This window comes from Chanos chanos, chromosome 9 (genome assembly GCF_902362185.1).
Source record: "Chanos chanos chromosome 9, fChaCha1.1, whole genome shotgun sequence".
Classification (NCBI taxonomy): domain Eukaryota; kingdom Metazoa; phylum Chordata; class Actinopteri; order Gonorynchiformes; family Chanidae; genus Chanos; species Chanos chanos.
The window spans coordinates 39,716,778-39,744,717 of NC_044503.1; the positions used below are offsets into that span (position 1 = coordinate 39,716,778).

At 39.0% G+C, this 27,940-nt stretch overlaps 1 protein-coding gene across 1 annotated transcript; it reads left to right on the forward strand.

The window, feature by feature from the left end:
• The first annotated feature begins 13,933 nt into the window (after positions 1 to 13,933).
• On the forward strand, positions 13,934 to 15,997 carry LOC115821786 (uncharacterized). The gene has a single exon (XM_030785578.1). The coding sequence runs from the start codon at positions 13,934 to 13,936 to the stop codon at positions 15,995 to 15,997; it is 2,064 nt and encodes a 687-aa protein (XP_030641438.1).
• The last annotated feature ends 11,943 nt before the right edge of the window (positions 15,998 to 27,940 follow it).

A 27,940-nucleotide genomic window follows, 5' to 3' on the forward strand; every position in this document is an offset into this window, starting at 1 on the left:
GAAATTCTCTCGGGGGTCCGAGTGGTAGATGATGTTTGGGCGTTACTTGTAATGCTTTAGCTTCGTAGGTTGAAGACTGGAGACATCTTTGGAAGAGGCGGGACAATGTAGTTGGCGGTACTCAGAGGAGTCAATTTAATAACAAGGTGTCAACCATATAATGCCAGGTCTCCATGGCACACTAATCTGGACATACATGTACTTTAGACTAGCGAAAATAAAACAGAAAGGGGGATATTCAAGCTGTCGCGTTACGGATTTTTTGGTTGTAGAGTTAGACAGTTAGCACCGCACTTGTTCCACACAAGAGAGGCTAATTTCCTCCAATCCCCCCCATATACGCAGGTGCAGCTACACAGTAGGCTTTACAGGCTTTACAACCTGTCTGCTTTCAGAGGGGATTACCCTTATCACTTATCCCAGTTTACATCAACTCATACATTTTCATATTGCTCTTTCTGTTCATTGTACAAAATTATGAATAAATATGCACTACATTCTGGGGTGTCACATGAAGTTTTAGTGTAGTGTTTATTTATTTTAAAAGACCATAATGCTATGTAAAGTAATGAAAATAATTATTAGAAATATCATAAACGCTTAAAATATTATTGTTATTTAAATGCTATAATATTGTACAACTGTACAATTGAAGAAATGCAATAAACAATTATTTTGCACAAACATGTCAGCACTCAAATGTGCATAAGTGTGCTCTTGAATCTGTTCTTACCTAAGAATGAGTCCCAAATAAGAAAACATTGGTGAATGTCAGAATCTTTGTGAAAACTGCATGAATGAGTTTTAAGAAGAAATTTCTTCCTATGAATGGTTGGAGAATGAAGCCCATTGATTTCTAAGAACATTGTTAGTTCTTCCTCTGAATGTGAGAATGAAGGTCATTTTATACCTTTAGCCACCAAAACGAATTATCACAATGAGAGATGTACTGAACAGCATCATGATTTAACCTGATTTTTTTTCACCCAAAAATGTTAAATGCAGTGCACCGGGGCCCATGAAGGAAGGCAGGTTTTTTAGCTGTTTTTTTTTTCCTTTTATACGCGGGCCCTTTTGCACATTTAACGTTTCATGCAGTGTGCAAATGTCACCTTAACAGACCAGTAGCCCTAAGTCTACCATCAAAATAATTCATCAGTTCATCAGTCTAGTGTTAAGCCTTTTCAAAGCAATACTCAGCGTAGCTCCTCAAGGTTGGCCAAGGTGGTTAAGGGAGACGGTTCGTGTGGTTGACGTAGATATTTGAAGGATCCACAAGAACGGATACCATTTACAAGAATGTGAGGGTGAAATTAAAAGAATATTTAGTTGCGGTACTCAAATTTAAACTGGTGAAGACTGATAGTTTCCTCACAACTTGTCTATGATTCAAATTACAAGAAATAAGATATATACTTTACTGAACAGACAAAGAAAGGGAAGATGAAGACCACAAAATAATTGTTTTTTATTGAATTACAATTTCACTAAACTTCCACTGGGTAGACAAAGTATGACAAATCAAAATACATTGTACATGGTATATAATATTTAAGCAATGTTACTGGTGTCTACAAAGCAAGGACTATTATTAGTTCAATTTAAATGTGCAAAAGTTCCAGCATGCAGAGCAACGATAAATAGTTTAGAATACACCTGTTTAGTTTTTTTTTTTTCTTTTCAGTAATACTTTTCTAGAGCTGGACTGTTGTGTGAGCCACAGACAGCTACCAATCTTCTGTTTTTTCTCTCTCAGGGAACGTACGAGACTCATAACAACCTTATCCTTGAGAATCTGATTCCCCATGATTTTTCCAGCCACCTTCATCACATCCTCCATCTCCTTCATCACATGACTTGGAGATCTTGAATTTGTATTCAGACACTATTAGTATATGTCATCACTTGAGACTCAAATTTTTTCACCTCTTCTTCAGTTGTCTTGATGGCCTTCTTAGCTTCTGTCTTGTCCAAAGCACCACCAATAATCATGACTGGCCAAGCGCTGGCGAAGATAAGAATATAGACTGAGATGATGGAGTTCCTTTCCTTATATATATATATATATATATATATATATATAAACACTGACAACGACTGCCTCAACATGTACAATATAGACACAGAGTATATATTTCTGCTCTCTGGGTGTATCATTTTCAAAAGTAAATGAATAAACATTTTTTTTTAACCAACAGCAGTACAGCTAGTTATAGGCCTACTGAAAATAAGTGATTGTGTGAAATTGTATATTTTATGATATTACATTAAACCATAATAATTAAGATCTTATCAGGAAAAGATCTTTACTACGTCTTGACTAACCTTTGAATGGTAACCTTGGGAAAGAGATATCAACCAGTGACCAATTTCATGCATATTAATGGTCTAAAGTCACATGTTTAGGCTGCCAACAAGAACTACTGTAACTGCAAAATGAAAGCAAAAGGAGTTGTCCGCAGCTCCATCTAATCACTCTTTGTCCTTGTATACATTTTTCTGAGATAAGCCATAGGCACTTTGTACCAATTGGGTGTACAATTTTAAATCTACATTAACCTTCTGGAGTCTGAGGCCTGTCAGCCACCAACAATCATGATTGGCCTTGGACCGGAAAAGATAAGAGTATAGGCTGAGATGATAGAGTTCCTTTCCAGGCAAAAAGAAATACATTTAACTTATCCTCTGAATGAGTTTTATTCTTTGGTCATATGTACCTACCTGCAACCCATCCAATTATTGGAATGAGTGTCACACCAATCCCAACCTTCATTACAGTGTCTGCAGTATCTTCTCTATCCCTCTGTCTGTGAAGTGTGGCTTGAGTTGAAACCAAGTTCCTTCTTCCCTGTTCCAAAGAGTCTTTGTAACTGTTATGTTTGATTCCTGTTCAGTGCTTAAATTGTCTAATGCCAGAAAGTTCTTTTGAGCTCTTTCTTGGCTTAGTTTGTACTTTTTGGCTGTCATACATGCCAGAAACTTATCAAAATCTTTGAGCTGCTTGCTGATGGTTTGCTCTCAACACTCTAAATTTTGCTGCGCTTGCCTGATTAGGTGCAGCACACTGATGAAAGCACAAATCCAAAGCATAAAACCACATAAGTTTGTTAAATGCTGACAACTATGTATACAAGCACACAATTCAGAGAAAGCTAGTATACAATTCCAAGGCAAAAACAGATTAACTGATTCTCTACCAATTTGGGAAGCTGTAGATAATAATAATAATAATAATAATAATAATAATAATAATAATAAGAATAAGAATAAGAATAATAATAACAGTGCAAGTTCTTTTAGAGCCCAGTATCACTATTTATAGTCTCAAAGGGCTTTATGTGTCTATAACAAAGCCAAATCAAAATGATATTATCCATAAGTTAGGAAAAATAGATAAGTCTTCAGACTGATTTTAAAGATGTGTAGAGTTTGCCTCTCTAATTTCTGTATCATTTGTGTAGTTGCTTGACTCTTGAGCATGAACTTTTTTCAGGGAGTCTATACATTCTCCTTAAACCATGGGAAAATGCAGAAAACACAATGCAATTAAACTTAACTGATTTTTTTTCCTCCAGGGATGAAGACAAATAGCAGTGTCCACAAGTGTGTCAGCATTTCTTAACAATATTTATGAGGATTTTTAATCGGTCACCTGTGTTTCCTGACGTTGTGCTTAGGAACAGCACTAGTTTCGTCAAATATTTTGCTCTGACTCCCTCTTGAATCTGACTAAAATAGTACACTGAGATAATTACTGACATTACTGATAATTTACTCGACATTGTACGGTTGCTGTATCTAGAGAAAAAAAAAAGAAAAAATATATATATATATGTATTTATATATATATATATATATATATATATATATATATATATATATATATATATATACATATATGTATGTGTGTGTGTGTGTGTGTGTGTGTGTGTGTGTGTGTGTATAATGACTGCCTCAACATGAACAATATAGGCACAGAGTAGTTCCTTCTTCCCTGTTCCAAAGAGTCTTTGTAACTGTTATGTTTGATTCCTGTTCAGTGCTTAAATTGTCTAATGCCAGAAAGTTCTTTTGAGCTCTTTCTTGGCTTAGTTTGTACTTTTTGGCTGTCATACATGCCAGAAACTTATCAAAATCTTTGAGCTGCTTGCTGATGGTTTGCTCTCAACACTCTAAATTTTGCTGCGCTTGCCTGATTAGGTGCAGCACACTGATGAAAGCACAAATCCAATGAGTGAGGAGATTGACATCCACCTTTAGGAAGGTGTTGGAGATCTTGTTGTATGCAGAGAGACCATCTTTCAATGATGGCATGACTTTCTCAAGCAAGTGTTTACCCACAGCTTCAAAACTGTCCCATGAAACCTTATGTCCAAAAAAACAAAACAAAACAACCAAAAAAAAAAACAGAGGACATTGATGAAATTCTTTGTAATATACAATCTTACACAAGTCAAAGACAGAACAATAGAAAATTAGACTTTTCATTTTTAGTGCATTACTTTTGTTATTTTGGAAGAAAATGAAATGAAAGATTTCTTCTTTGTATTCATGTCTCTCATTTATGATTTTTTTTTTTTAATCGAATATTACGTAGCTAGTCAATGTAAACGAAATGTACACAAGTTAATATTGTGGGGGTGGAAAGCATAAAAAAACGTAAGTTTGTTAAATGCTGACAACTATGTATACAAGCACACAATTCAGAGAAAGCTAGTACACAGTTCCAAGGCAAAAATGAAAGCAAAAGGAGTTGTCTGCAGCTCCATCTAATCACTCTTTGTCCTAATACACATTTTTTTGAGATAAGCCATAGGCACTTTGTACTCATTGGGTGTACAATTTTAAATCTACATTAACCTTCTGGAGTCTGAGGCCTGTCAGCCACCAACAATCATGATTGGCCTTGCACTGAAAAAGATAAGAGCATAGATTGAGATGATAAAGTTCCTCCAAGTTAAGATTGGGGGGGGGGGGGGGGGGGGGGGGCATAAAACCACGTAAGTTTGTTAAATGCTGACAACTATGTATACAAGCACACAATTCAGAGAAAGCTAGTATACAATTCCAAGGCAAAAACAGATTCACTGATTCTCTACCAATTTGGGAAGCTGTAGATAATAATAATAATAATAATAATAATAATAATAATAATAATAATAATAATAATAATAATAATAATAAGAATAATAATAACAGTGCAAGTTCTTTTAGAGCCCAGTATCACTATTTATAGTCTCAAAGGGCTTTATGTGTCTATAACAAAGCCAAATCAAAATGATATTATCCATAAGTTAGGAAAAATAGATAAGTCTTCAGACTGATTTTAAAGATGTGTAGAGTTTGCCTCTCTAATTTCTGTATCATTTGTGAAGTTGCTTGACTCTTGAGCATGAACTTTTTTCAGGGAGTCTATACATTCTCCTTAAACCATGGGAAAATGCAGAAAACACAATGCAATTAAACTTAACTGATTTTTTTTCCTCCAGGGATGAAGACAAATAGCAGTGTCCACAAGTGTGTCAGCATTTCTTAAAAATATTTATGAGGATTTTTAATCGGTCACCTGTGTTTCCTTACGTTGTGCTTAGGAACAGCACTAGTTTCGTCAAATATTTTGCTCTGACTCCCTCTTGAATCTGACTAAAATAGTACACTGAGATAATTACTGACATTACTGATAATTTACTCGACATTGTACGGTTGCTGTATCTGGAGAAAAAAAAAAGAAAAAATATATATATATATGTATTTATATATATATATATATGTGTGTGTGTGTGTGTGTGTGTGTGTGTGTGTGTGTGTGTGTGTGTGTGTGTGTATAATGACTGCCTCAACATGAACAATATAGGTACAGAGTATATATTTCTGTTCTCTGGGTGTATCATTTTCAAAAGTAAATGAATAAACAACAAAAAAGTCATCTGTTCTGCTGATACTGCAATGCAAAAAAAAAAAAGAAGTGTTAAACAAAAAGTGTGCCAACTTTTCGTCTTTTTTAAGACAGACTTTTTTTTTTCACAACTAACACCAACAGCAGTATAGCTAGTTATAGGCTTACTGAAAATAAGTGACTGTGTGAAATTGTATATTTTATGATATTACATTAAACCATAATAATTAAGATCTTATCGGGAAAAGATCTTTACTACGTCTTGACTAACCTTTGAATGGTAACCTTGGGAAAGAGATATCAACCAGTGACCAATTTCATGCATATTAATGGTCTAAAGTCACATGTTTAGGCTGCCAACAAGAACTACTGTAACTGCAAAATGAAAGCAAAAGGAGTTGCCTGCAGCTCCATCTAATCACTCTTTGTCCTTGTATACATTTTTCTGAGATAAGCCATAGGCACTTTGTACCCATTGCGTGTACAATTTTAAATCTACATTAACCTTCTGGAGTCTGAGGCCTGTCAGCCACTGATGTCGTATGGTATGCCTTATATCTTACAGCAATGTGTATGTATGTATGTGTGTATATATATATATATGTTACAAGACACACACACACACACACACACACACACATATATATATAGACACATATATACTCGTTTGTTTAGGGATGAGGAAGAAGAAGAGCAGGCCCAGCCATGTGTGTGTGTGTGTGTGTGTGTGTGTGTGTTTTGTACCATATGCTGACCCAACAGAATACAGTAGGGCTATGATAATCACATACCCATGAACCTTAAATTGTGTGGTTTTGAAAGCAAAAACTTGTGCAGGGGTAAATTCAGGGGTAAACTCTCCTCTAAATTATATTATATTTCAGAAAATGTGCAGATGTTGAGGCTTGATTCACTTTTGAAGTATTCAGGGCCTGTTATGTACCCTGGCTGTTACGAATAGTTGTCCTACAGTAACCGCCTACTCACAAACTTTAAATTGAATTAATGCAGGAAAGTCATGAAATTTGAGATGTTACCGGTGGCATCATGAAATCAGATTAAACTCAGAATTGTGTTCTATGTTACAAAATATCAGTTTGTAGTGGAGGTTTGTGAATATTTTTGGCTCGACAGCAATAGCGAAGAACACAAGCGAAGGTCCACAGAACAGTTACTTTACACAATTAGAGGCAATGAATAAAAACGTTTTCCAAGACATAAAAAGGCCAAACAAACTAACAGTGAGACTTTGTACTTTTGCAGGCCTCACAATGAGTTTTAAATAACAACAGTATGGACGATTGTTTACAGAGGTGCTGGAAAATAGTTAAGGGAACGTAACGAATTGCTGTACGACTACAAGAGCTTGTAAAGGCCATATACTGGCATAGTCAAGCGAAATATAAGCGTATCAATATGAACAAGAGGATGAAAAATGCCAGGTAGGCCCTCATTTGTTTAGGGATGAAGAAGAAGAAGAGCAGGCCCAGCCATGTTCAGGTATGAGAGACCGGAGTTACTGAGGTTGGCTCCAGGAGACCATGAGCGAGACTTCGTTTCGGTGCCAGAAAAGTCTTTTAGCGTCGCGGATCATCCGGAGTGATGAGGCTGGCCTGATTCTTTGCAGCTCGGATATTGAATGTTAAATCCTGCATAAATGGGCTCAGCGACTTTTATTTTGTATTCCATCTACGCTATATTAGATGCATTGTGGGTAGACCGCAGCAGGAAGTTATACTGTTGCTGCGGTAGGTAGGGCAAGTAGCGGGTCTGCAATAAAAGTTATTAAAATCATATTTTAATTAATTTATAACATGTTCTGTATATAATTCTATATTAATAACATTTAAAAACTACACCAGAAATCGCGTTTTGGCAACAACTTAAGATCAATTGTAACTTTTAATTACTTTTGTCAGTTAACCTTGAGACTCCTTGATTGACCTTGATTACAATGTTAATTTGATGTAAATATATTTCATTTAGGCGGACCAAAATTGTTCATGCTTTCTCAAATGCTTGTCTTTGCTGACTCTTTTTGTGCAGGTAACCAATGTTGTTATTTATTGCATGTTTCATGTATGTTTTAACTTTTATTCGTTGTGCAATGACTACTTTAGTATAGTATAACGGCATTACCGCGCCTTTAAATGCAGTACCTTTTTATGACCCTGATGGACAGGGCTTACGGTACAGAAACTGGCTTTTGGTATGTGGAATGTCACCTCTTTGGGGGGGGCTGGAACTTGTGCGGGAGATGGAGCGATTCCAACTAGATATAGTTGGGCTCACTTCTACGCACAGCCATGGCTCTGGAACCAAACTCCTGGATGGGGGCTGGACTCTATCCTTCTCTAGAGTTACCTGGGATGAGAGGTGACGGGCAGGTGTGGGGTTACTTGTTAGCCCCTGACTGAGTGCCGCTGTGTTGGAGCTTGTCCCGGGTAGCGAAAGGAGATGTCTCACTGCGACTTTAGGTTGCAGGCGGGAAATCTCTGACTGTTGTGACTGCATGTGCACCGAACGGCAGCTTGGAGTACCCAGCCTTCCTAGAGACACTGGAAAGTGTCCTAGTGAAGACACCATCTGGTGACTCTGTAGTTCTACTGGGAGACTTCAGTGCTCATGTTGGCAATGATGGAGGGACTTGGAGGGGAGTGATTGGGAGGAATGGCCTACCTGATCTGGCCGTGGAACAGTGGACCAGCTGTTCACTCTTGCACAGATACTGGAGGGATCATGGGAGTTTGCCAATCCAGTCTACATGTGTTTTGTGGATCTGGAGAGGGCTTACGATCTTGTTCCCCAGGGTGTCCTGTGGGGGGTACTGTGCGAGTATGGGGTGCCAGGTTCGCTGCTGCGAGTCATTCGGTCCCTGTGTAACTGCAGTGAGAGCTGTGTTCGTATTCTTGGCATGAAGTCAGACTCGTTCCCAGTGAGTGTTGGACTCCGTCAGGGCTGTACCTTTTCTCCAATCTTGTTCTTGATTTTCATGGACAGGATTTCAAGACACAGTTGGGGTGAGGAGGGTGTCCAGTACGGTGGCTGCAGGATTGTGTCTCTGCTTTTTGCAGATGATGTGATTCTGTTGTCCTCATCAAACTGTGACCTCCAGTATGCATTGGGGTGGTTTGCAGCCGAGTGTCAGGATGAGGATCAGCACCTCCAAGTCTGAGGCCATGGTCCTATGCCGGAAAAAGGTGGCTTGACCCCTACGAGTTGGGACTTAGTTTCTGCCTCAAGTGGAGGAGTTCAAGTATCTCAGGGTCTTGTTCACGAGTGCGGGTAAAATGGAGTGGGAGATTGACAGGCGGATCGGGGCATCAGCGGCAGTCATGTGGTTGTTGTACCGGACCGTCGTGGTGAAGAAGGAGTTTAGCCAGAAGGCAAGGCTCTCAATTTACCAGTCAATCTTTGTTCCAGCCCTCACCTATGGTCACGAGCTCTGAGTGGTGACCAAAAGAACGAGATCGCGGATACAAGCGGCGGAAATGAATTTCCTCCTCAGGGTGGCTGGGCGCACCCTTAGGGATAGAGTGAGGAGCTCAGACACCCAGGAGGACCTCGGAGTAGAGCCACTGCTCCTCCACATTGAAAGGAGCCAGTTGAGGTGGTTCGGGCACCTAGTCAGGATGCCTCCCGTGCGCCTTCCTGAGGTGTTCTGGGCACAACCAACTGGGAGGAGACCCCAGGGCAGACCCAGGACACGTTGGGAGAATTATATATCTCAGCTGGCCTGAGAAAGCCTTGGGATCCCCCAGGAGAAGCTGGTGGATGTAGCCGGGGAAAGGGATATCTGGGCTACCCTCCAAGAATTGATGCTTGGACCATTCCTCTTGTCACTGCACACCACCTAACTGGGCTCATCATCCAGGAGCACAGCTTCTCCTCATGGGGACTCTTTGACCCACTTGTCGCTCACTCTATTATTTTACCTTTAAGTTACTTGCATGTTTATCTAGCCTGATAATGAACTTAGCAGTGATGCTTTATGCAACAATCAGCACCTCAGTGGATATTTGCATGGTTTTATATTCTGCCTGTCTTCAAAGTCGCTTTGGATAAAAGTGTCTGTAAAATGAAGAAATGTAAAAAATATTTACAAAACTTCATCAGCCTCTTTCTGGCCAGAAAGAGTCCGATGAAGTTTTTTGGCAGACGGGTTGTTTTGAACTGTCTCAAGGGACCGTTGTGAGGAAAACAAGCATTCACTATGGGACTATTATAAACATTAGGTTAGTGTCACGTTTTGTAAGAGAGGCTGGATGCAAGGACAAGTCAGTCTTTTCTTTATTCAATGCAAACATAACAAAGAGTTCCAAAGACTTACGAAATGCAGATTCAGACAGGTGAAGAAACCAATGTGACATGAGGTAAACTCCAAACAAAGCCAGACAATGAAACATGAAAATCCGAGGAGTATTTATACAAAGCTAAATTAGGCAAATCTAACTAGTGGGGGGGGGGGGGGTGTTGTCTTGGAAATTTTGAGAATGTTATTACGTACCTTTAAAAAACTGTTGTGTTTGTACAACTATATAATGAATATAAATACGGACACGAAGCTGCGGTATAACGGACTGTTCTCTTTACTAAATAGTCGTGGCAACCAACTATCAAACATGCCACAGAACACAGGTAGCGGGGGTACAACTGAGGCAAACAAAATAGGTCCATACACTACAAAAACAATAATGTGATGCAGCTCAGATACTCTAGCTGTCAGTGCAGCCATTCACCATCACCTGGAAGAAAGACTGGACTGTAATGTTGCTTAGGTAATTGAACTTTTCTGGTGTGATGTCATACATGAGGATTAACCAAGTCTGTTGAATATTAGGGGATTATTAGAATTGTTTTGATCTAATTATTAAACTGGCATTTGAAATAAGTATTACTTAATTGTATATTTTGTAGACAATTAAAAATGGTTTCCTCTGAGAGATTAAGTATGCCCCGGCTTAGTCTAGGTTTTAGTCTTTTGTCCCAGGTGTGCAGCCAAAAGCATCTGCTGACACAAGTCCTCATTACTGGGCAGAATTTTTTTAAGGCACCTGAATTAATGTGTAGTTTTTGGAAAGGTTTTGATTTTCAGCTATTATTGTTATTTTCTTCTTTGGGCGGGGAAAAATTAAATATCTAGGCCAACCATGCTGATACATTAACAACAGGTACTGACCACAGAGCACTGTATGAGGTACTTTCATTTTAACATTCTTGTAAATCGTATCTGTTCCCACGGACCCTGCTATCATTCTTGCAAAACTGACCCACACATTCCAACTGAATGTGGAGTTGATGCGAGCAAAACAAATAAGCAATTTCATAATCACTGTACTTTCACTTTCACATTCTTGTAAGTATTATCTGTTCTTATAGATCCTTTAACATTTACACTAACCTTGCTAATGTATGGACAACAGGCACAGACCACAGACAGATTAACACCAGACTGTTATGTTTTTGTGAAACAGATTAATTAACTTGCTGGTTTATTTGGTAGGTGTGGTTGTAGTAGTTACAGTAGTCAAAGAATCTATACAGAGTCACACTATAGAGAGATTCAGCACGATAACGACTTTTTCAGTTTGTGATGTAAACTTTATAAAATGTTAAGAAGAACAAAATAAAAGTGGGATAAGCCTGACAACACCATGTCTATCAGAACAAAGGCTCATGGCTCTTGTATGGTTCTGTATCTCTCTCTCTCTCTCTCTCTCTCTCTCTCTCACACACACACACACACACACACACACTTTGATACATTCCCAAACACCACCTTTGTTATTCTCCACAGAATAGTAAGAATAATTAATCTAGAGTGAATATCGAGTACTTGCGAGAACATAACTAAGTGGGTGCATGTGAACTCATTTTACAAACAGGTTAGAGCACTAGTAAGCAGTCTGAATGCACCAGAGATTACATTCCATCAGATTCCACCTGACACCATTATATATCATGTTTAACAAATATAGTGGGTTGGAGAACAACCTTGAAAGTAGAAGATTTCTCACTGCTGTTAAAAATGTTATTTCAGTAGTGACATCAGAGCAAAAATCATTTGGATCCAAAGGATCTTAAATGACAGATGTCCAAATTTTACAAATAATGTCCTTCACTATTTCTTTCTCATGCACGGTCTCCTCACCACATAGAGATTTGCCTGTAGAATCTGTAAAAGAGAACTGATTAGTTCTTCAGCAGCACGATCAATTTGAAATACTGAAACTGAATTGCACGTAATTGTCCATGAACTAAACCCCTCCCAGTGCATTCCATCCCTTTTTGGGCGGGGAGAATGGTTTAGTGCCACTATATTAAACCTTCTGTCTTACAAAGCAGAAGAGAAGAAATCGTTTTCAGCAGAGCACCTTATATCAACTGCCAGAAACGGTAGGCTATAATGTTCAGTTATCTTTCTGGTCGAAATGGACAATAATGCAAATTTATATGAGCAGTAAAATGTTGATGGGCATCAAGTACATTTGATGTGCCTTCAGAAAACTGACAAATTCTTTTCCATGTGCAAAATTTACAAAGATGTAGCACTAAAAATGTTTGGTATAGGATTTGCCAGAGGAAATGCAATCTTCTTGAAAAATATCAGAATTTTCATTATTTGAACTTCCACAAATAAATTGGTTATAATTTGTTTTATCTGAAAAAGATAAAAATAAATATTATAGCAGAGACATTTTTAAATTTAATACTAGTAATTCATGCCTGGTTTATTCATCTGCTAATGGCTCATAAACTGATCAAGATATGAAGACTTGATCCAAGGGACATGTATTCTTGAAAATCTATGTATGTGAAGCTATAATATTTCCATCTCGTTTCAAACAAATGGTTTGAAAATGACCAGTGAATAAATAAATGAGTAAATAAATAAAGAAACAAAAAAACAAATAAATAATGGGGTCATTAAGTGAAGAATGGGGTAACAATCATATGATGTGATGACTTCAACATATTGATAATGGGAAAAAAAAGAGGAAAGTTTTCTGAATAAAACGTTGGAACATTTTGATTGTAACAATAATATTGTTTAAAGCCTTGATATTTATTCTTGTTCAGACCAAATAACAGGTGTTTGGATAACTGTGTCACTCTAGTTCTTTATTACCTTATTCAGTCTGCCTCTTTCTTTACTAGACAGCAATTTTACATTGTTGTTCTCCAGTGTTTGTGTTTTGTTTCAAAAGCTATAAAGTTCTATGCCCAAATGATTTGTATACTGATATCAGTTTAGGAATTTCACTTGTAAACACAAAGTAAATGACTTCAGCATAGCAATTTTCTCACAAACATGAATACAACATGTGTTATAAATATATTACTAAATCTGAGCATAAGACGTCTGCCATAAAAGTGATCATCATGCCATGTGGAATATATATAGTGCAGCACAAGTTAAGTAACTGACAGAGTACATATGCACAAATATCTTTCATTAAAATTTAAAATCTTTCTAATCTTTTAAAAATCAACGAAACAGCCTCAACCCACCCCTGACCCCAAATTAAATGTTTTTTAATTACTTATAAGTACAAAGAGATCTGGTTATGCAGGTGTCTGTTGTCCATCTTGCCATTGGAGAGAGCTGGTTATTTAGAAACGAGGGAGACTGTTTTTTGAGTGGTTAGCAACATTGTGGAAGTTTGTGTTAAAATTTTCTGTTCAACACAGATTGAGCTCAATTTGAAATATACTTCAAGTGTTTACATTTTGATGTTGGCAATGTGAAGACCTATATTCTTAGGTTTAAGTTCCCTGGTGCTTATATGTGATATTTAGTCAAATACAGTGATCACCTGCAGTATTGCAAACAGCCCAAACTGTTCAGTGGGAAGTACATAGACAGTACACCATCTTACTAGTTTCTGATAGGCAAGAGATGATAAGTCATGTATTTGTGCAAAAATCCCAACAAACAATTTTTCTTTAAAAAAAGACAAAAAAAACAAATATTACTCAATAACTTTGACACTTTGATAACATATCAACTTGTTTTACAATAGTAACTGCAAAACAATGCCTTCTGAAATTGTGAAGAAGACTCAGAGTCTCACCACAGCACAGGACATGAGAGAGTCCACCCAGATCATAATGAAACCTTATGCCAACTGGGAGGAGTACCTCACACCAGCACCACTCTCTATAGCCATACTGGGAGAATTAGTCTTCATTTCCTCTAAAACTGATTTCTCCATCAACAAAAACCCACCCAAAGGCGGCTACAAGTACATCAAATACCCAGAGTCATTCCGTGCCTGCCTCATGCAAGTGTGTAACTCTGGCTGGTGGGCTTTTAATGAAGCCCATAAGAGTATGGATCAGATCCGCCTTCACACTTCCACTGTACCAGACTATATGAAGACTGCAGTGAAGATCTTGTTTCATGCTGATGATGAGGTTGTCCAGGCCCACCTGCCTGACCAGCTGCAGAACATTGAGAAAATTGCAGATGAATGTGTGGAGTTGGCGAATGCAGCAGAAGAAAAGTTCACTGATGTCATCAAAGTGATTCAAGAGCTGCTGGAGGCATGTGTGAATGCAGAACATTTTTATGGAGAGGAGCTAGAGAAAATCAAGAAGAAACTGGCAGAAACTAAAATTAGGGAGGAAGCATCACAAGAAGCCAATAAAAGATCTAAGAAAGCAATGAAGACAATGGAGAGGGAACTGCAAGAGGCTCAAGAGAACTACAAGAAAGCCATGGATTCACTTCCTAGTGCATGGGCAGTGGTTGGCATGGATTTAGTTGGAGGATTCACAGATAGTATGACAGGTCTAGTAAACGGACTAACATCCCTTGTTACCCAGCCTATCGCACAAATGTGCAAGGCCTCAACAAAAATTAAGGAAACATATGACTACATAACAAGTGCAGATGATGCAGCAGATGAAGTTGATAAAATAAATATCTACAGCAAGTCAGGAGAAATTCTCAAGAGTATAGAAACAATTGATTGCTACATCCAAAACAAAAGTGTTGACTGGAAGGAATTGTATGACCAGAAGGAAAAATCCACGAGGACAAATTTTGCAGCTGACCAGTTTAAAAGGATTCAAGACAGCTTGGCAAAGCTTCCAGACTGTGAAGCAAAACATGAAGCTGTTCGCTTATGTGAAACTGGAATCAACATCTGTCAACAGCTTGCAACGTATGCACCTGAAGGCAAGTGTGAGATGGACATAGAACAGGAGATCATCTCTAATTGGAAAGAGCTCAATAAATCAGCCCGTGTTTTTGACAGCAAAAGCAAGAGTGCCACAAAGACTCCATCCATTACGCCAAAACCACCAATGATGTACAAACAGGAGAATAACCAAGAGTCTACAAGACAAAAAGTATCAGAGAACGCTCATTTCCGTATTGAGCAGACCAGAGCACAACTTGACAAGACAAGAGAGATGTATGAGAAATGTGTGGAGAACATGGAGAAGAACCAGAAGGAGCTGACTGACATTTTGACTACTATGAGAAACTGTGAGGTTAAGGAGATTGACTTCAACACCACCATAGAAATGCTGGTCAAAGGTATGGATGCCATGGGTAAAGTGAAGGAACAGTGGGAAAAAATGGTACGTTTCTTTCAGATGGTGTCCAACATTGTGAAGGTCAGCCTGAGCAAAACCCTCCACAATTTTGTCGCTACAGCTGATAAGACACAAAAGCTGTCTTACAATGCCAAAATGTTCTCAAAAGACCTGCTCTACAACCAGGCCTTCCAGGCATCCAACATCGCCAGTCTTGTCCATATGATCTCAGAGACCTACACTGAGGTTTCCAACAAGTACCTCATGGACAGAGTCAGTAGTCTGGGCAAACTCATGGCCATGGATAAGAGTAAACCAGAGTTTGAACGAGAGCGTCTACAGCTACAGAATGGATGTGATGACGCTCAGAGAGGTATTCTACGTCTGGTCATCCAGAACAAAAAAGCCTTTGAGAGAAGCACTGATGCAAGATTAGAGAAGATTGAAGGGGAATTGCTGGCCATTCTACCAGCTGCAGCACCTGAAGAAACCAAAGCCATTAAAGAAGCTGTTCAAGCTGGATTCACTGAGGAAGAGGAAGATGCTTATATCTGAGGTAAACTTAATAGCACTGACTTTATCTTTTTTTTGGTCAGAAGTGTTATATTTGACACTGACATGTCATAATTTTAGATGTAGCTCAAGGTTCTAATTCAGGCCTGCTACTGGACTTCTATAGTGCATTGCCTCCAGAAAGTAGAGTTAACCACCTGTAGTTCTTTTCTGAACTTTTTTTTTTTTCATTTGTTTCTTTTTGTTTTTGTTTATCTGTGTTGTCTTCTGCTGCAGATCAATTCAAGCCAAAACCTATGAGAAGACTGACAGTTAATTTCTCACCACCCTGACAGCTTCACCACCTCAAGAGATCCATGACATGAAAGTTGCTTCTCAGACTGGACACAGTGAGGAAATGGAAATTTGTACTAGCTTCTAACTAACATCTTCTCGAATATCTAGTTTTTTTGCATTGGGTTTTGTCTAACACAAACATACAAACAAACAAGAGCTAGAAAAAAAACTAATAAACCCAATAAATGCTTTCTCAGTTAACAAAGCATATTAAAAACATAATCAATAACTATGAACTGTTCTGTAATTCAGAATTTTGCTTTCAAATATTCATCTTTTAAAATGATTCTGCAAGCAAGGTTGTGTCTCTCAACTATGGCTTGCTGAGAACATTAACCGTTAAACTTCTCTTGTACATTAATGGATATCATTTGTATTTATTAAGCAGTGACATTAAGGTTAGAGGTTTATGTGTAGTTGTATGCAGAAGTTTGTAAGGTTTTGATGAGTGAAGACATATAGGGCTAATGAGAATCAACATTGATATATTCCTTTAACCAGTGGAATGACATTAAAGCTTGATTTATATTTAGACATTATGCTTTATTCTGAACATTCAAATCCTACATTGATTTTTTAGTCAAAGAGAGAGATTGTCGACGAGTTGCTATGCTGATAGATCAGTTTTGTTGAGTGTAGACCAGAGGGCATGATACCATTTACTCAGTGGCTTTTACCAACTAAATGCCACAAAGTCAAAGGCAGTTAACCCTCTGGAGTCTGAGGCCTGTCAGCTACTTCTGAAGTAGTTTTACATGCCTTCACAGTTTTATAGATTTCACCTATCCAAAAAACATTGATCCCAAAGTGCCACATATGCTCATATTTAGCACAAATTCAGCACCAGTAATCTGACAGAAATAAGAATTTCATTAATTTATTTTTTTGTTTAAAAAGCAGGACACTTCCCCTAATTCAGGGGTGGACAAATCTGGTCCTGGAGGGCCAGTGTCCTGCCGGTTTTTGTTTTCACCTCTTAGTTACCTGAAAACAGTTGTACACACTCTTCAGCCAGTAACGGACTGTATTTAGCTGACAAGAAAAACAGTAGGCCCATGGCCCTCCAGGACCAGATTTGCCCACCCCTAATGGAAACTGTGTTGATGATATGCAAACTCACCACTAGATGACAATGTTACAAAATAAAATTGGATATTTTGTCTAAAAATTTTAATTAAAAAAATAAATAAATAAAAGCTGAATAAACTGTATATGTTGACAGTGACTGTTCTATCTGACAATAAACAAATAAACACATTACATACTGACTTCGTTTTCTATCACAAATATAATAACATGCCAGACAAATTATTTACTTATTAATTTTTTTTTTTTCCATTGCTGTTCCTTCTTGACCATATGACATGGCTCAAATGTTCTAATGTATTACTTATCTTTCTATGATGTACATTTCATGACACTTCCTTATCAATACCTTCCCTCTATGATCGGTATTACTTAGCACTTATTTTGTGATACTTGAAATTGCATGTAAAAGAGTCACTGAATCATTCAGGACTGACTGAATCACCCAAGACGCTGCATAATCCCAGACTCACTGAATTACCCTAGATTCACTGACTCATCCAAGACTCACTGAATCATACTAGACTCACTGAATCATCACTATGAGTGAAGAGAAAAGGTTAACGATAGCATGATCACTCCTTGCCCCAGTGCTCACAAAGACTTCCTAGCACCTTATGTTTTGTTACTTTTATGCGAACATTGCAGTCTTAACATAGTATGATGGGTAAAGTCCCATACACTGTAAAACATTTCATGTTGGTTAAACTTAGAAACCTAAGTTGACCTGCTGCCTTGAAAACATGAGTAAAGTCAACTTGAAAAATGCCATTGTTTCAACTAAAACTAAAGTTGAAAAAGTTTATTTAACTACCAAGCATTTGTTGTTTTCAAAGTTCATTTAACTTTTGGTAACTTTCTGTTTTATTTTAATACTGTGAGTTAAAACAATTTATTATTTTTCATTATCCATTAAAGAAAGTTTCCCTTCTCTTGTCAAAGAAGCACATATCTTTGCACTACTTTAATAACTCACAGTTTCAAATCCAAGTAACCATACAACATTCATAATACCTAATGTTTCAAGTTTTGAAGATTTAAGCTTGACTGGGAAAACTACATGCCTTCTAAATCACTTGTTCAAAAGTAGTGGACATGTCGTAAGAGCCACATCACCTCTAATCCTCTTCTCCTCTCAGCATGCTCATGGGTTTACCACAACCTTGCCTACTCTTATTGGCATTAAAAATAAGGATGGGACGCTTGATACTGACGTTTCGATGCTGTGCTGAACTTTCGAAGTGCAGACGTTTCGAAACACTGCTCCAAAGTGTGGTTAAAAATGCCCATGTCACATGACAAGGGCTAAGTGAAAGTTCAGTGTGTTTAACCCCTGTTTTGACACTGTATCTACAGGTGGCGTACCAGCAGCTCCTACGTTTGATTAAATAACAATACTGTGTCAGTGACAAATACTGTCTATTTTTTTGTGCATGTTTGATTGACTGTGTCAGGACTTTTTACCTTTTACCTTTTATTGGTCTTCATTTTCCATAAGCATAATGAGCTCAAATGTGGCAGTTGGTGAACTGGAAACAGAGGAAGCCCAACCTCACCTTTATATTAGGGATGTCCCAATCCAATTTCAAAGATCAGTATCGGTGCCAATCATTTTTATGCATTTTTAACAGATCGATATCAGCTTTACAGAGCCTGATCCTTTGTTTTAACACTAGAAGCGGCAAGTGCCAGTCATTTGACTGCTGTGATGTCTTACTAGAAGCGTCGTGCTAGTTTGACCTACTTATACCTAGAAGCGCCGAGCAATGGTCATCTGACCGCAGTGACCCAAAAAAAAAAAAAAAAGTTTTTGCACTCTCTCAAATTTCGTTTCATGACTTTTCCTGGATTTGTGCGTTTTATCACCCAGCATCCTTAAATTTTCAAAATCACACTGGTACAAGCTAATTTAAAGCTACTTTGCCTCTATTTCTGTGGAATTGCCGAGAGCCTCGCATTCGGCCATATTGTTTCCTGCCTTTCAAGGCTGCTATTCTCTTTTCTCTCAGCAGATGTCACAAGGGTTCGCTCATACTAGTTTTCTGTCATTCAGACGTGAGTAAGATTTGCATTTATAACAGCATAGTAGTGTGTGTGTGTGTGTGTGTGTATGTGTATATATATATATGTTTGTGTGTGTGTCTGTGTGTATATCAGAAGAATTCATTTTACTAGATACTTTTGAAACTTACCCGTTTCAATAACAGTCTATGTTACATATGCAAATATAATGTACACCTAGGTTGACGCAAGAATGACAATGACCTCAGATCAGCTTGACTACTAATGATTAAGCAAAACGAACCGCAACGATTGAGCGAAACCTCAACATTAGCCGCTAAAATGTAGGCTATATATATAGTGCAAAATGACGTACCTAATCATGATGTGACTTTGATAGTTTGCAGGCATTATATTATTCAATATAATAACACCCTTTGAGGGCAATTGGCAGGTGATAAAAGGAGATGACGTCATGGTCAGTACTGTTATTATTCACAATAACCTTTCTGAGACATCGAGAGTTATAAGAGTTATAAATTAATATTAAATAATGTGCAGAAATGACAACAATAATTCAATAACTATGAATAAACGAATAAACAGATAATAAACGCGCTTTTGTTTCACGTACAAGGGCGTGACTAATTATTATATGACTTAGATAGCTGGCAGGAATTTTGCAAGTGCTAATTCATTCAATATAATAACACCCTATGCAAGAGACGGCACAGTATGGGTTGAACAAACTGCTGGCAGCCCTCGGGGTAGAGCGCGAGAGTACAATATCATGAGAGAAACCCCAGGGCCCACATGTTATGCCAAGGACAATATTACAAATCTATCGAGCAGTTTACTTTGACTGACACAGAAATGTGGGAAAAGATTCAGAAATACACTGAAGCAGATCGAAATTATGCTACGTTCAAACTGACAGCTGACAAACTAAAAGCATGGGTCTCCTCTATTTGAGAGGTATTACGGGCGGTAAAAGCATGAACCTGGATGAGTACTGCTCTGATATCATGCACTATCTGTGCTTTGACAAGAACACAAGGGCTGCCCGCCTTGTGAAAGATAAATTTGTCATGATATCTGAGATTTTTAAGAAGTATTGCCTCTTAAACACCCGGTGAGTACATAACTGTAGATGAACAACTGTTCTCTACCAAGCCAAGCTGTCGTTTCACACAGAACATGGCCATTAAACCAGGCTAATTTGCTATTAAATTCTGGGTGGCCGCTGACGTTGAAACAAATTACATGTTGAACGCAATTCCATATTTAGGGAAAGATGACAGTAGGCCAGCAGTACGCCAAAAATTTCTTCATCTCTTTGGCACTGGCAAACAATCTTTTGGTCTACGTTGAAGGGAACTTCTGAGTTGGTCAGTTGGCCAAATGATTCATGGTGCGGTCGTTAGGAGGGGGTTGGGATCACACCTAAGCCATTGTTCTAGGCTGTCAGTCAAATATCTCTCCACTTGAAATGAGAACACAAAACGGCGAGGCACAACATTCCCTGCTTGAACAGGCTGTGTAAAAGGGGTTACAGCATCCCGACACATAGGATACTAAATAGCTCGAAAAGTAGCCTTTTTTATCTATTTATTTACTTAGTACATTTTTCACTGTATACACTATCTCATGAATCTATCTTGTGTGGGGCCTAGCTGAATACTTTGAATATTTCGTACCATCACCGGACATCTCCAGACTCTTAGGGAGGTTCAAGTTCAAGTTTAAGTTTATTTAAAGCCCAATATCACTGTTTACAGTCTCAAAGGGCTTTACATGCCCACAGGATTACAACAAACAGAGCTGGGTGGCATCCCCTGACTTGATCCTCATAGCGGGCAAGAAAAAACTCCTCAAAAAACCCAGACGCTAGGGAAAAGTAGGAGAAATCTTGAGAAGGACCACCGAGAGAGGAGACCCCTTCTAGGCCAGCCAGCTGTGCAGTAGGTGCCAGCCCAGTGGGCAAATTACAAAACAACACAGTGATAATGAAAAAGAAAACACAACTAGTAGGCAGAGGTGTATTGGTAAAACACCATCACAGGTTTATATCTTGTTAAGTGAATGGAATGTGTTAGACATGCATTCGTTCTCTCTCACTTCTCTCACGCACATGCCCCTCAGGTTAGAAGTTCTCATTATCTATGGGCGTTAAGGTCAAAGGCCCTTGGCTGCACGGGTATATCTGTTTGTGTGTGTGAAACCTTGTGGTCTAGTCTTCCACCATCAAGACTCTGTCTGGGTGCCTCTGATGACCTCCTCTCTGCTTTTGCTGTATACTCTACCTTTTGTTCAATAAAGACAAAAGAGCTACCTCAAGTCATCATGCCTGTTTATTATTTTCAACACTTTTAAAAAAGCATTGATGCCCAACACTTGTATAATGTATAATTCATTCTTTCTTAAGTATTTACTGTAAATACACAGCTGTCGATTTACCAAAAAGAAGTTTTTTTCGTGCTGTAATTCAGTTTCAATAAATGGTAAAAATTCAGCCCCTCTTATACTTACTCTAAAAGCCTACACCTCACCCCGCACAGCTTTGTTTACAAAAATCCATTGCGACATACATATTTTGTAAAAACAACATTCACGCATATTTATTCATTTCGAAGCTGTGTCTACGTTTTCTATTACATGTGTGGAATTAGATTTAGCTGAGACTCATGATAGACGTGGTAGGCTACTCGTGGTATGAACTAGTTTTGGCCAAATAATTCTAATGCGGGAGACTAACAACAGACTATGGCACTCTATCGGGAGGGGATTGGGAGGTGTTACTCGTAGGTTACTTGGCAGGCTAGGTGTTAGGCTACTCATAGCCCACTGAATGCCTCGAAAAGTTGAAATGTTTGCTTCTATCATGGCATAGAATGATCTGTTAGTTGCGGTAGATAATTAATTTATTAAAATGCAAGTGTAAAGCTTGATATGCTCGGCTGGTGTAAGCAATAATTTTACGGATACAGGTGAGTCCAGAACCGGATTGCTTTAGCCTACTTCTCCAGCGCCACCCAAGGCACTCTCACACTGTAAACTTCGACAAGTTTTGATTTACACGTGTTACGGCCGGCCACACCAACTGCAACATAAAGGGGACACAGACAGATCGGCTCAATATCTAGGGGTTTTATTAAACTGAAAAGCACGAGAAACACAACATAAATCAGCGCCGCCTGCTCAAAGGTTAACATTTGTTAGTCATAAAGGTAGAACATTAAATATTAAAAAACAAATACTATGAAAAAGTTGCCTGAACAAGTCTTGTTCAGATAGTTTTCTCAGTCAAATTTGAACAAGACCGGAATTTATACCTTTGGAAACAAGGTTGCCACAATTAAGTGTAGCACCCCTGTGAGAGGCATAGTTTTATTTTTTTGTATACTGTTGTGTACAATGGCAAGATGCGGTAGAAGTGTGATTGCAATGTTTGAGTCATTTGCAACTGTTTTCATTTCATGTGTGTTCACCATAATGTCTTTAATAATGTTAGAATCTGCAAATGTTTTCATTTAATAAGCGCTGTTACAATTTCCTAGTCTTTTCATTTTAAAAGTGGGGGGAAAATGTGACAATGCTGTTAAAGGGTTTTCATTTCATAAGAGCTCATTACGATGTTCGTTTTACAGTTAAAACTAGTTCATTGGAGGACAAAATAAGGAAACAAGACATGATTGGTTAAAACTGGCCTATCGTTTGACTGCAACAATTTAAGTAGGCGTGTCTGGTTAATGAGAGAGAGTTCGAGAAGTGATTGGGAGAGAGTGAGGAGAGAGAAAAATGGGCGTAGAGAGCATGTTGAATTGTGTTAAACCCAAAAGTTTTCCAAAGTTAACCAGATGTTGTGAAACGCAAAGTGCGTGTGTCGTTTGTCGTTTTGTTGTTTTTTTCCTAGTGTATATTTGTTTTCCGAGACAGTTTTGGTGGGGTTTTTTTTTCTTGGTGCTGGCGAAATTAGAAGAGTTCGAGTGCTCGCCATTTTGTGGATTACTACAGTGGACACTGAGTTTTCCCGGACTTTGTCAAGGACCACTGCAACTGAGATTTCAGCGCGGACGGAGCAGCAAAGACAGCGTAGTCAACTTCACTCTTCAGCCGTGGAGGTCCTGCTACACTTCTTTTGTCAAAAGGTTTAGTGAGTACAAAATACATGCCTTGGTCCACCATTTCGGCAACTAAGGGGTACCCCAGACTGTCTGTCAAAACACGGGAATTTTATTTTATTTTTATGTCACTTTGTTGACTGTTTATTGTGAGTATATGTGTGTGCGTGTGTGTAACTTCTGTTGACTACTGATAGCGTGAGCGGCCAAATAAATGTCGTTGTTGGTAAAGTTAACTGATTTGTATGTGCATTGTGGTAAATGAACTGTAGGTTGTCATTTAGAGTGCAAGTTATTCTAGTGGGTGTATAGCTAAAGTGTAACTGGTCTCATTTGTAGGACACAGTATTTACCGTTCGTATCTTTGATGGTTAACATCAAAGTGGGGGCTCGTATTTTTAATAGTAGAAAAGCAAGGGAGGTTATCCATCCAGCATTAATTATAGCCATTTCCATAGGCTAACCCAGGCCTCTTAGACATTCTTGGCAAGACTAACTCCTAGACATATATCCTGCCAGTGGATTCCATCTAAGCTCCTCCCTCGCTGTGTGTGTATAGTTTAGAGTGGTAGCGGGCCACAACAGATATGTAACAACATATTTAAGACAATCAAAAATCAGCTTAGTGGGAGGGCTACATAAGTAATCAAAACATTATGTTGAATGATGGAAGGGCTGGACAACAAACGTTCTAATAAAATAATAACCGACTATTAACACTGCAATGAATGATCCATATCCGAACGCAAGTTGATCTTGTAAGGAAATTATTTGCTTTGTGCAATAAGCGCCATCTAGCGTTCATTATGTGTCAGTAACAGTGTCCTTGTCTAATGACTCGGCGGTCCTTTGACCGCCTAGCTGCGCTATAAGTAGGTAGTCACAGCGGTCAAATGACCGGCACTCGGCGCTTAAAGTATAAGTAGGTCAAACCGGCACGCCGCTTCTAGTGTTAAAAAGAAAATGTACCTTTGAATACTTCAGTATTTTTAAAAGCAAATGAAGAAGCTCTTCCTCACTCTCTCTGTGTTGGCCTTCAGATAGCGGAAGAGCTTCTTTGACCGCATCAGAGAGGAGAGTCCATTGTTTGAGGTCCTTCACTGTCTTCCTGGCCTTGGTACAGCACCACTTGCTGTAGATAGAGTGCAGGTCAGGGAGCTCAGTGCGTATGAGCTGATCGTACAACCTTCTAGAGAGCCCGCCTATCCTGTTTGGTGCTGTTCCCTGTTGGAAAAATGGAAGAACGCCTCTGAATGTTGAAGCCAATGGAAGGGGGGCCTCTGTATACCAAAAAAGGGAAAATGCAAGGTCATGAAGATATGAAGGCAATATGAAAAGAATAATATCTAGGTCACAGTGACAAGGAGGCATAAGTAGTGGCCAGGATGTAGATGTTTCAGTATCCGCCTTGCATGGACTAGCCCCATCACTTGAAAGATAACATCTACATTAAGTGTGGAGAATGTCTGAGGTGAGATGGGGACATGGTTGAGCATCTGAGGTGAGATAGGGACATGGATGAGCATCCGAGGTAAGATGAGGCCCGTGAGGGACGGCAGTCTAGCACTCACTAAGGGGCCTACGGGACGGTGACATTGTGAGAGTGTGTGAGTGTGAGTGTGCCGGCAGTTGTATGATTGAGTGGAATGAATGGAAAATGAGTCTTATGTGTTGAGTAAATTGAGAGATTAGATATTTGAAAAAGTAGGGTGGATAGAAGCACCATGTATGACTTTTGGTACAAAAACATGTTTAATAAGAATTAATCAAGAGGAGAGTATTGTTATAACAATATTAGAATCATCAAACAAAGGTATACATTCAGAGTAAACTTAAAAGCAGTCTTATCAATTTCATAAAAAGGCATAAATAGAGAATGGGGCAAAGACTATAGAATCATAGATATAATAAAGGTTTATATGGGAGATTATGTAATTTGGAGTACATATGGAAGAACTGAGATTGTTCGAGACACATTACCCTCAAATATGACCTGGGGGTACAGTTGTGCAGAAAATGGGAGAGGGTGAAGCTTGGTTAAAGATTGCTGGGTGTTTGCATTGTCAGAAAGAGCACGCACATTATTATCTGTCTAAATACAAGGGGCCGGTTAAATAGACGGCGTGTCCGCGTTGCAGGGATATACATTATCACACATATGCATGGTGTATTTGCTGGGAAGATAGTAGAGAGTAATTGGTAAAGTTGTTAGAATACATGACTGAGTGGGAGGAAAGTGAATTATTTGTGATAAGAAAGTGGAGACAATGGGTGATTTCATTTTTTGGACTGGAGCGTATAATATAGAGATTCAGCTGGTGTTGAACACAGGCAGGATGAGCGGCTTATCAGTCTGAAGTTATGGCAACCTACTGAGTAGATTTACGACAGGAGCAGGCAGAGTTCCCAGACATTTAATGAGCTGGACTTTGTGGAGGCTGTGGGAAGCAAGCACTTTGCAGCTGATGGTAGAGAGGCTTTTTCAAAAAACCAGAAATCACTGTAACCCTACCGCTGAATCCATCTTTTGGGGGTACCAGAAAATTTTTCTGATTGATTGATCCCAGATTGTGGATAACTAGTGATCCCTGTAGAGTCGGGTGGGAAACAGGTAAAAGGGCAAATATAATTAGATCTGCAGCTGGTCCAGGCGGCTCAGAGAGGTTGGGCATTACCTTTGGCGCAAATCCAAAATATAAAACATATGAAATTGTGAGAAAGATTGTTGCGTAGATCAGAATTGGAGACGGGAGATACATAGAGATTCGTAAAGTGGGTGTTGAGGATATCTGAGCATTGTAAAGAAAAAAAAATGTTGGGTGCAAAAGAAGTAATTCTGCCAAAAGAAATTATAATTAAGAAACATCCACATCACAAGACTCAGATTTTAAAATGTATGAAAAAGCGGAATAAAAGAATAAGTGGTAAACTGCAGTGGCCGATTGAGGGCACATTTGATGTGTCAAATTTTAGTAGTAGAAGTGAATATAAAGCATCATAAGGCTCAAGACACTAGTGATATGCGGGTTGGCAAAAGACACAGAGAGAGGGAGGTGCTGACGTAGTTTATGCGGGAAGGAATGAAGATGCGTGCTAAAAATGGTAAAGGGGTTGAAGGAACACACGACACTGTCAAAGAGGCTCTAAATATGGAAGAAAAGGTTGTTAGTGAGAAGAAAGAAAGAAAGAACAGCAGAGATTCAGTCAGGGCCCACTGCGCGACATGGCCCGTAACACCCCCACCTTATCCAAACAGAAAAAAAAAACATTTCTCCTGGGAATGTATCCAATATTGCCCGAGCAGATGCAGGAAGAGGGGAAGCTTGAGGGAGAGATAGAGATGGGTCCTATAACCGGAACAGTTAGATTTAAGGGGCATCCAGCTGACATACTCATACCTGGGAATGTACGCAAACACCCCCCCCCGGACACACACACACACATACACACACAAATGCACCTACACAGCCTCAGACATGTCCTCAGGGCAGACCAAAACACACACAGGCCCCTGCATGCGTAGACCTACTCATCCAGTGGAGCAGTGAGGAAGAGGAGGAAGCCAGTCAATGTGAAGAAACAGAGCCACTCATTGGCGAATATGGGGAGGAGCAGCCAGAAAGGGAAGACACAGAGGGGCTCCAGCCTGAAGCAAGGTCACCAATACTGGACAATGAGAATAATGAGTTTATTCCTGTACCTGAGGAAGAGATTGCAGAAGAAATAGCAAAAAGGCACAGGCAAGGAAGCAGTAACAGGATGGGAAATACGTTAAAACCTGAAAGAAAGAAAATTTACAGAGAGAAAAGTAAAAACTTGGATGAGGCCCATAATAGGGAGGAAGCAAGAAACAGGAGACAACTATCGCTGCAGGAGGAGTTGCAGAGAATGACTGAACAGGCAGAGGAGCAGATCAATCCACTTGATCGGGACATCCGTCGCATAGAGTCTAGAGGATGGAATATTATTAAGAAGTGGACGAGTAGTCAGTAGATGGGAAATGAGGCCAAGATATGAGGAGCGATTGGAAGAACAAAGACCAGGAGACATGTATCCACTGATTTTCAAAAGAGATGGGGAACAGTATGTACCCTGGTCACTCATGGATATGCAGACACTGGCCCCCACTACCCGAAGGTGCAAGCAAATGGATAACAGCCCTAGAAGAGAATACGGGAGGATCAAAGTTGGCCTAAGACGATATGAAAGTCCTGTTGATGTATACAGCTGGAAAACAAATAACTAACGACATAGTTGCAGAAGCAGAGGTGCCATTGGTCACCAGAGGTAATAGCTCAGACCAAACAGCTCCAGCCCTAGGTTCTGTTGGAGAAATGGAAGAAGGCCTCTGTAATGGAAGAAGGCCTCTGAATGTTGAAGCCAACGGAAGAGGGACTCGGTATACCAAAAAAGGAAGATGCAACATCAGCAAAAACATAGA

What these genes read in the sequence shown, in the direction of transcription:
- LOC115821786 (XM_030785578.1), top strand. Translation starts at nt 13,934, where the DNA reads ATGCCTTCTGAAATTGTGAAGAAGACTCAGAGTCTCACCACAGCACAG.